The 11434-nt window shown below is 30.8% G+C and overlaps 1 protein-coding gene across 1 annotated transcript in view; it reads right to left on the minus strand.

Moving 5' to 3' along the window:
- Window positions 1-11434, minus strand: part of LOC107444828 (uncharacterized short-chain type dehydrogenase/reductase y4vI) — a 60927-nt gene that overhangs the window by 41234 nt on the left and 8259 nt on the right. Inside the window, exons 5-8 of the mRNA XM_071188072.1 lie at window positions 10860-11024; window positions 10231-10351; window positions 7571-7674; window positions 982-1162 (exon numbers count right to left, since the gene is read on the minus strand). Of these exons, the coding sequence (XP_071044173.1) occupies window positions 982-1162; window positions 7571-7674; window positions 10231-10351; window positions 10860-11024 (571 nt within the window). The remainder of the gene's footprint in view (window positions 1-981; window positions 1163-7570; window positions 7675-10230; window positions 10352-10859; window positions 11025-11434) is intronic.

An 11434-nucleotide genomic window follows, 5' to 3' on the forward strand; every position in this document is an offset into this window, starting at 1 on the left:
CTTAAATAATTCAATATATATGTAAATATATATATATATATACATATATTAAGATAAAGGACGTTTTCGTGTTTGATTTTGTAAATTAAAATATAATCTGCTTCAATTAATTAGTATATCTGAGGTCACCCCCTTAGCCATTAGGCCAGCCATTAGGATTAAGTCCTAGAACACGAAGATCCGATCATTAGACCAAAAGTTTTTCAGGATGGTCCATTTCATATTTTACGCGCGTACTGTACTGTTAAAAAGAAAATGATAGAGGCATGTCTTTTACAATACTTCTGATTTTCTTCGAAATATGCATACTTAAAAAGAGTTATAGCTAAGAATAAATCTATTCTTCTTTTTTCCTAATTTATCCTTCTTGTGTACCAAAAAAAAATCCTAGTCCAGTGTTTTTTAATTTTTAAGAAATTCAAAAATGTACAAGTTTCGAAATTACACGGGGTAAGAAAAATTATGCAAGAAATGCATGATATTTAAGAAAATGGATAAAAGGCGTCTCTTTTCAAATGTCTTGCTGTAAATATATTTCTATGGAAACTTATATAAATAATATAAATATTTAAGTATTTAATCAATAAGTAAATAATTGAAATATTAATTACTTTCCGATTTCAAAAAAAAAATTTAAAGAAAAAAAGAAATTAAAAAAAAAAATACGAAACATAAAAAATACATAATTTGAAGGAAAAAAAAGTTATAATAGATTAAAAAAAAAAAAAAACTTAAAAGAAGATCTCAAAAATCTATTCACTGCTTCGAGTCAATGGACATGTAGCGCAATTAAATTTAATAATTTTTTTCGACAAAACTTAATTTTTTAAATTACTTAAAGATATTCTTTAAATACGTTTCTGTTAAATATTTAGGAAGCATGAACTTCTAATAGCAAAACTTAAATGTTCAGACGATTTTATCTCAATCAGAAAGTTCCAAAGAGGTAAAAAATGTTTTAAAAAAATATATTCAACTTACCTTTCCCGGCTCCAGTAACTAAAGCCCTTTTTCCATCAAAGCGAATATTCATTTTTTTGTAGTTTTTCAGTAATATTAGTTTCGTTATCTTGCTTTTTCTTGGAAATTTGAAAAACTTGAAATTTGAGACCTTGAAACTTTTACTACAAAATTCACTTAATGTATTTGTTTTCAGTTTTCTCTGTAATTACAAAAATTAATACATGGAATTTAAATATTTTTTCAAAAATATGCATATATACATATACATATATATTTATACATATACTACATATATACATATATATTTATACATATACAGATACATATATACATATATATTTGTCTTCGCATAAAAACATTGATGAGAAATTTTTTTAACAAGATTCAGTACTTTTTATCTAAATTCAGTACTTAATATAGAGTCTATATTATAGACTTTGTTCAAGAGTAGCACCCAACAGCAGCGGTCGCCATAGCAACGCGTACCATGACGACGCATGTTAACTATTACTCTTGAACATAGTTGTAAACACAAAATAACAGAAGCAATATATTTTTTTAACAAATTAAAATATAGGTATGTTTTATTAAACGTTCAACAGCGTTTGACGGGACTTCATGTAATCAAAAATTATTTTTTTAGCTAAAAGAATTTGTTTAAAGATTGATTCATTTTTGATTCATTCCTTATAAATAATTATAAATAAAAAACTATGTGAAAATAAATGCTAATTATACAAATGATTAATAACATAAATATAACAATTAATAATATAATTAATTAAAGTTCATTATATAAATATAAATTATATAAAAATAAATAAATATCAAATTATAATTTATTACCGATAATTTTTAGTTCATTTTTTAAACAAACTAAAATCTATGTATTTTTGATTAAAAGTTGTACAGTGCTTGATGGGAGGATTTTGCGAAATTAAAAATTATTTTTTCACCAGAAAAATGAATTTTAAAAGAATTTGCTTAAATAATTCAAAGAATCATTCATTTTTAAAGCTATTTTTAAATAAATGCATTTTTAAACAATTTATATTTTTAATCAAATTAATAAAAAGCAAACATATTTCCTCTCATGATTATATAAAAAAAAATTCTAAATTTTGTCTGCACTATACAATGTCAAGCCAAATATTTCAAAGTTTGAAAAAATTTAATAGTTCATACGAAATAATTTCAAAAGCATACAAATCTAAATAATTCATAAATAAGAGTATACTTAAAATATTACCACTCGCAATGAAATATTTCGTGTTTTGAAGTAATATTTAATGAAAACAAAACAAATTTCAAAAATTATTTCTGCTGACACAGTTCCAATGTGTCAGTTGAATGCTAAACATCGCTCTGTGTGATGCTTCCTCCCACACATTTTCATCAATCGAATGACGTTCAAATTTTTGGTTGGCAAATGAATACATTTGACCCTGAACAGGTACGTCAGACAGAGGAAGTTTTGATTGCATTACTTTAAAATGAGAGTAAAAAGATGATGATCTTAACCCGGTTCCTCATTATTGTGGTTATATGGTTCTTGAATTCACTGTTCGTTGACTCATCAAATAATAAAGATATTGACTTCACTTTGTGACATTGGTTATATATTTAAAAAAAAGTGGTAAAATTATCCTTTACTTGAACAAAATATTTATTATTCCTTATTTAAGACAATTTGCCGGCAATAATATTGTTTTAGTATTATTCTATGCTATCATTACGTTTTTGATTTATATTATTATTCCAAATCAAAGTCGTCATTTATACCCGGCTGATAATTTGCGACTGTCCTGAATTCCGGAAGTCGTGGCAACGATTTTCAACCTCAAATCGGCCATCAATTATTCTTAAACCTGGCCTGCAGAACAACAATCAAATATATTATTAAAGTGACCCTGGAAGACGCATTGAACAACTTGCACAACTAAATCATCTCCTTCTAGCACATTGCCGAACCTCAGTCCGCAACATCAACTTTTCCTCGCCGCATTTAAATTGACTTTTAAAATTGATTTCACCGATGCATTATTTTAGATATTTCTTTCTGGAGCAACTTTTCTGCCACAGAACTCGTAAATCTTGTATTTGATTTTTTAAGTTTTGATTCTGAGTTTTCAATCTTAAATTTTTAGGATTTTACTATTTAATAACTATTATACATGTTTTACTTTTTTTTAACTTAAATTTTAATTGTTCTATGTAATTCTAGCCGTCAATTTTACATATTACAGTTTTAGCCGATCTTTTTTAAATTTGCTTTCTAGCCATTGTGATGCTTTTGTCACTTTTACTGTGCTTAATTGTTTTAACTAATACAAATTTTGATATCTTTTAACTATATACGGGTCCTTTGATAGTTTTAAATCCGTTCAATTTTTTCATGGGTTATTATGCGTTGTGTTAGTAATTCATTTTTATATAGAGATCCTTTGACCCTGTTGGACAGGATCCTGTTGAGTAACTTTTATCTGGCAATACGCACAATTAGTGAATATGTTAAACTGTTTTATGTTTTAATTGTTTTCTTATACAATCTTACTCCCCTGCCATATTCATGGGCTGTTGCCATGGATTTTATGAATTTTATGTATGTTAAGTATTTATGTATTGTAATGATTTTAAAATTTTAATAAACATTTACCCGTATGCCCTAAATTAGGGCAGGTCGGTGTAAAATTTCATATACCTGGTGGCCACGAAAGTTTATAATTTAATATCACCACTATTATGCAACATGCTCGATAAATGTATTGATATGGATATCTTAAACTTAATGATTTTTTAAATTTTCTTAAACATCAAACAGGATATAATCATTTTTTGGTAAGCTTTGTCTAAAACTTTTATCAAATCCTCTTTAGAATCTTTCAATTGAAAAACTTTTACATTTCATCTAGAAACCGCTTATCGTATATAGGGAAATAAAAATGATTGCGTCAGTCGAAGAGTTTAGTGAGAAAGATACCCTGGATAAGATTAAAAAATCAATAATTCAATATACTTACTTCGTTTCTTAATTAAATGTAAAGGTCAAATGATGTTACCTGTTAATTTTCTGTATTAATTTTTCCTGGTTAAACCGGAGAAAGCTGGACTGGTTTTCTTTCGCTTCAAAAGATCGCTACTCTTGAAAAAAAGATGTCATTAAGAGTAAACAAAGTCTGTCATTGAAGGAATTAACACCTGTCCATTATTTTTGAAACATTTAATATTCAAACAAAAACGCAATAGACAAGATTAAACGATATATTAATATTTCGAAGAGGAACAGCAAATATTTTTCAGCCTCTTAACTCGGAGGCGATCATTCAACTTCTGCTTCTTTCAGGGTTGCCAGGCTGTGAAATTAAAAAAAAAAAACCTACAACTTTGTCTGAAAAAATACTACAAAATACTACATATTTTTAAGCGTCATCTACAGTAGTTATTTGGAAGTTTAAATACTATTAAAAGTATAAAATACTATTAAAAGGATAGAATGAAAGGATAAACTACTATGATTAAAATAATATTAAAATTAAAAAACAATTATCTTTTCTCTTTTGTGCGTTCATACTTCAGGTAAACGCGTAGTACCAAAGATTTAAATCAGCAATTTTGTCATATAAGAATTGTGTGCATCATAAATGTCTCTTGTGTATCATAAATGATTCATAGCAAATTTGTAGAAAATCGAACTTAAATGAAAAGAAAAGTCCCACATTTTATTTCATATCCTGGAAAAAAAAACGTGAAATCAATTTTAGCAATGTGTTAGTTGCATAAAAAGCAACTTAAAAGGTAATTCCGCCTAAGAAGGTATTTCGGTTTAAAGAAAGTACGTTTTTGTGTCTGATACAAAATTTGAGTAAAATCGGTTTAATAGTTCCTAAGAAATCGAATTTTAAAAATATGACTTTTAAACTATATATTTCCCAGATTGACCTGATTACCACCTATATTTGGGAGGGTCAGAAATACGAATCCGTTGAAAAAGAGGCATGCTTATTCAAAGAAAGTACGTTTCTGTGTCCTATTTCTCAACTTAAAATATAGTCAGCACGTATTAATCAGAATATTTGTTATACCCCCTCTAACCAATAAGATTGAGCCTTAGTACATTAGATCGAAATTTATTCAAGGTGTAAGCATGTATTGCGCATTTCACGTGTACAGTGCGCAAAACAAAAAACGGACCACTCTGAATAACTTTTAAAGAATTTTATAACTGTGTAGAAATTTTTTTTTATTCTCATTAAAAGTTCTCGAGATATGACGAAATACATAAAAAGCAGAAATATCATTAGTTGGTTTAAACCTTGGATCACTCCTTTGACCAAACTATGGGGACCAAATTTCCCAGATTACAGCTACACTCCATATTTTGGGGGTCAGAGATCCGAATCCGTCAAAAAATAGGTATGTTTATTCAGAGAAAGTAAGTTTTTAGGTAGGTTTTTATAACTTAAAATATCGTCAGCACTAATTAATTGGTATATTTGAGGTCAACCCCATAAACCATTAAGATTGAGTCCAAGATCCTGAAAATTATTGGATCAAAAGTTTTTCAAGGTGGTCCGTTTTTTATTTTGTGCACTTTATGTACACTTATTTCAGCTTTCACCCCATCTAAACTAAACTCAGTGACGCGACAGCCCATAGAAGACCAAGGCCTACTGTGCCCAATTCAATTTTCTTGATCGTTGGCTCAAGGGTGCAGGAGCAGATGTTTCGGTTAGGTGGTCCAGCCGAACGCGGATATCAAAGTGTTTAGTCCTTAAGCACAGTATTCATTTTATTGACCCACTGATGCGATTAAAGGCTGATTATTACCCCTTCGTTAAGTAATATAGCGAAATCTTGAACCCACTGTTCAAAAATGCACCATATTGCGGAGTATCTCAGGACACAGGGAATTATTTATTTTGTTTTTAGCATGAATGGTTGAAATTTTTTTTTACAAGGAAGTGGAGTGTATTGGAGGAACCAAATTTTCAAACAATCTTTAAAGTAAAGGCTCTAAAATTGGCAGCGCAGCGAAAAAATTAAAAAATAGAGTTAAACCGAATGTAGGTATTAAAGCTGCTTCATTTACTGTAGAGTATTGTAATTGTTTTCTTGTTTTAAAATGCCACTTGCCGATCCAGCAAGGGAGCGTTTCTTGTTTTTCAGCCGTGCCCTCTATGGCTAAGAATATGACTTCAGCCACACACACCTCACAACCCATTTATAAAGCGGATCCATTCATACATCTATTCATTCATCTACAGATCGTAACTTTGACATGAACCAGAGAATGTTTAATCTCTAATTCAGTAACCAAGAGGTATGATTTGTTATGGCAACATGGAGGACTTAGTGACCTGGCAGATTCAACGTGCACTTATTACCACTTACTACACGGGGAGTTTTCGGCCAACAATTAGAAGTTAAATATTATCAAATTGTTTTATATAATTGTCGAATTTGCATAAGGTTTTTCATTAGAAGATATCTTAATTTTGCCCCGAAAATATCCATGCCTCTTATAACAGTTTACATGATCAGTTTTCAAATCAATGTGACTAAAAAATTGTGCCAAATAGTCAACTATGATTTTGTTACTTACTCTTCCATAAGTTGTGTAATTAATAGCTCACCCAGTTAGGCTTCGATGTTTGCCATCATAGATCAAAAAATAAAAAGTTAATATCTTCAGAAATAATGTTGATAATTAACACGCCAATTGTGGTACATACAATATCGAGAGAAAAAATTCTTCCTTACAGTATATATCCATTAAACAAATCAAATTGTATGACGATGCATTTTATCATCGAAATATTTTTCCTCAAAATATGCTTTCTCATGACATTATCATACCGTTTAATTCAAATAAACTTATTGTAAAATTTAAGAACATAATGGTTGCTGAAATACGAAAAATGAACTTATATCTTATAGATTACCGCTCTTCAGTGACAGATATAGCATGGCAATCCGTACTTGGTAGACAATAAATGCGTTAAGTAAACTCACTCAGCATGTTTTGGCGGAGTCTTCTGTCAACGATTATGTAACTTCTGACACAAATAAAATCACAATTCACCTTTATTTTCCAAAAATCACAAAACAATAAAAAACAACAACACATTCTCCGGCATGTTGCTAGCCATGAAGATAGTAAATGCAACAGACTTTATGTAATAAATTATTGGTCTTTAGATTTAATTACCCCCTTTGAAGTGAGTATGAAGGCTCGATTAGGTATTAACTTGAAATAACACGCAGAATCAACCGAATTTGCATAAGTATTACACGGCAGTTTTCACAGTGTAATAATTTACAATTATTATTAAGTCCTTAAAAACAAAATAATAGTGTCTAAAAGAAAAAGCTATAATTTCACACACCATTAATTTCTTTTTATAAAATAGTATCAACCAATATACAACATTTACTCCATTGAACAATAGTCACATAAACAGGAATACCAGAAATATTTTTATCACATGTTTTATTTTTTAAAAAAATAATAAATGGTTTTTTTACATGGATTTAGGGTTAGTTTTAAATGACAAGCAACATACATTCTTATTTTCAGATTTGATGTTCTTGAAAGAAAACATTCCTAGAAAAGATTTGTGATACCTCCATCAATAGGCATTATAATTCCCGAAATTAAAGATGCATAGTCACTCAATAAAAATAAGATAGGATAGGCTACATCATCAACCTCTGTAAAGAGAAGAAAACAAGTATTTTAAATTTGATAAATTATATATAGTTCTAAAAAAATATTTCATCTGTACTTGAAAGCGGAAATCCTTAACACTTCCGACAGTGATGCGTCTAATATTTTTATTTCAAACAAACAAGTCTTGTATACAAAAGAAAGGCACAACTTATCATATTACTTTATTTATTTGCAAAACTGCAAGATCTGTTTACAAATTTGTAATGCAAATCGCGGGTTGTTTAACGTGATATACGTTTCTAATGTCTTACAATATTCTGCTACCTTCAAAATTCACAACTCTTCAAATAATTGTTAGTACACTACTGGCCATTGAAATTGATACACCAGGAAGGAATGCAAATAGCAGAATGATATTTATTAGGCACCTACATTGTAGTTGGAAGAACAAGAGATTAAATTTTCAGGATATTTGGATGTATAGATCCCGTGGAATCAGTACTCAGAGAAGCCTACCCTGGCAGCAATACGGCAGTTATTCTCCTGGGCATCCAGTCGAACAGAGATTGGATAGCATGGACGGGTACAGCATTTCACGCAGCTTTAACATTAAGCCGCAATTCCTCGAACGAAGTGATTGACGAGTGGTGGCTTGCCAGTCGTTCGGCAACCATTGACCAGACGTTTTCAATTGGTGAGAGATCAGGAGAATGTGCTGCCCACGGGCAACATGCGGTCGTGCAATGTCCTGCTGAAACGTAGCGTTAGGGAGGACCCGAAGATGAGGCAGAGCAACTGGCCCTAACACATCATAAATGTAACGGCTGCTGTTCGTGCCGGCAATGCGAACAAGAGTTGATTAAGATGTGTATCCAATGGCACCCCATATCATTACTCCAGATGATGGGCCAGTATGACGATCTCGAATGCAAGCTGCCAATGGGCGTTTTCCACGATGTTGCCAAACACGGATGCATCCATCATGATGCTGTATACAGAATCTGGATTCGTCTAAAAAGACGACGTCATGCCATTCCTGCGTCCAGGTTCGTCGTTGATCATACCATTGTAGGCGCTTCTGCCTGTGATGCAGCGTCAAGGGTTGCCGAAGCCATGGTCGCCGTGCTGACAGCCCATGCTGCAGCAAACGTCGTTGAACTGTTTGTGCAGACTCTTGTTGTCTTGCAAATGATACCATTTGTTGACTCAGGATTCGTGACGTAGCTGTACGATCCTTTAAGGCCATGTGGATAACATGTTTTTCTTCTCGGCTGTTAGTGTCTTCTCGGCTGTTAGTAGCTGAGATAAGGCACGGCATTCTATATGACCGTCATGAACCCATCGAGTCCATATTCTGCTTACAGTCATGGGATCTCGACCAACGCTAGAGCAGCAATACTTCGGTATAATCCCGGTAGGCCTCAATTCGACCTCGGTCAAACACAGACAATTGCTGGTAAGCATTTCTCCCTCGTACACGAGGCATAACAAAAACTTTTTTAACAGAGAACAACACTCAAATTCAACTTCTGTATGCGACACTTGCTGTCAAATCACTTCTTTGATGCACATTGTAGGTGTCGCTACCGCCGTCTGCGTGGCATGAATGCGCTGATAATCTAATCATTTGCATACCATAACATGCTTTATCCGTCCTGCAAATTTCACGCTTGTGGAGTGTCACCTTCTTGGTGTGGCAATTTTAATGCCCAAGAGTGAAATAAAAAATGTGACTACCTGTGTTATGAGCTAAAATCTTAAAATTATTCAAAAGCAAAAAATAAACAAGGAAAGGGAACTAAAAGCACAAATTTTCGAGAAAAAAATTCTATGTATTCTTACTTAAAGATCGACAACATACAAAGTCTACATTCGAAATATCAAAGAATTCCATAATAAATATTTTTTGTACTGCGTGTTAGCGTAAAGAAATTTTCTTCAAAAATTGCGTTTAAAATGCAAGAAAATTTTGAAATGTAGTAAATTTCTGACAACAAAAATAATTAATAATTTGAAAATTAAATTCTGAAATTGAATTTCATTTTTCTTAAAAATATGATTAAATTAAATAAACAAGGGTTTAATTATTCAGAGCAAAATTAAAAGCAATCTAGTTTCTTTTCGTAAGCTTACTTCCAGTTTCAGTTTCGTCTGTCAGTGAACGAATAAACAACAGTTATTTCATTTCCAATAATTGTAACTATAAAAATCATTAAAGGAATTCGGAAAGCTAATGAACTGAAGCTTAAATGTAGATAAAAAAAAAATACAAATTAAAAATTTTCGTCAAAATTGCCGATTTTTACCCAGACAGTTGTACTTACTAGCACCTCAATAATTAATATAATTTTTAAAAAATCATCCGTTACTAACATCTATAAATTTATTTCTATATTCTATTTAATTTGTTTAAATTAAGTTATTACATTTGATGTATTTATTATACATACTTATGAAAAATAACTTTACATTTTGCCTAATTCGAAATCAAATCTATTGGTATGAAAAAAGTTTTATTAATATACTCTGAGGTCTAATTGAAAATTGAATAATTATTAATAAGTGCTCTTTCGTAATAGTCAATTAAATTTGCTTACCTCCTAATCTTTTCAGAGGTGTCCTTTCTGCCATTTTCATTCCAGCTTCATTACCTTCTTCAAATGCTTCAGCCGCCATGTTTGTGCGTATAGCAGTAGGATTAACAGAATTCACTCTGATCTATAAAAAGAAGCATTTGTATAAAGAAATTTGCTTTTCACATTTGATTGAATAGTAAGCCAATTTTAATGTGCTTAAAAAAAGTTTCATGCTGAAACAAAAAGGGGATTGATGAAAATGGTCTTAAAAATTATTGGTTTAGGTCCAATATAAATGTCTAGATTTTGCCCCTCATCCGAGGTGAGCTTTAGCTGCCATCTTGTATTTACTGAGGGAAAGGGGAAGATATTTAAATATTGTTATGTAAGCAAGTTAAATAGAGGTTCTAAAATATTTTTTTACTAATTGGAATAAAATCAAACCTAGGATATTAGGTATAGTAGTGTAAAAGTTATAAAAGTTTATATATATAAAAATTAGTATGAGATTAATAGCATACTAGTTATAATAGAAATCACAGGATAGAATGTAAATAGTATTGCTGAAACAGAATCCAATGTATTGAATCGAAATCAAAGACAAGTCGATATGATCGTTTTTTAAATGGTATCAGATCAAGAGTTCTTACATTGTGAGGTCCATACTCTGTTGCCATACATCTTGTTAGTTGATCTACAGCAGCTTTGCTCGAGGCATATATTCCTATAGAAGGAGTACATTGAAAACTTCCTATGCTTGATACATTTACAATGGATCCTCCCTTTCCTCGCTCTTTCATGCCATTGGCAACAATCTAAAGATAACAAAGTTTAAAAACCATTGAAATAAATTTTTATAAGGTTTTGAACATAAAAGTAAACTATATGCGCTAATATTTATACAGTATTTAAGTTAATTTCAGAAATTTAAAAGAAATTCTAGGACTCTTTCTGCAATACAGAGTTAAAAACATCCTGACTTCTATTTTTACCACGTTTATATAAACTTGCTTTCGTGTATGTCTGTCCGGGTGGAATTTTGTAATCGATTTTAAACTAACTTCCCGACTAGCTACAAACTACAAATTTAGCACACAGTTCAGAATTGGATGACAATGCATGAAAATGAAGAGAAAAAAGACATGCAAAGTAAAATAAATCTAAAATTTAAAAAATTTTTTTTTTCGAGATTGTCTTTTGTTGTCGATTCCATTATTTCAAATTA

This window comes from Parasteatoda tepidariorum, chromosome 2 (genome assembly GCF_043381705.1).
Source record: "Parasteatoda tepidariorum isolate YZ-2023 chromosome 2, CAS_Ptep_4.0, whole genome shotgun sequence".
Lineage (NCBI taxonomy): Eukaryota > Metazoa > Arthropoda > Arachnida > Araneae > Theridiidae > Parasteatoda > Parasteatoda tepidariorum.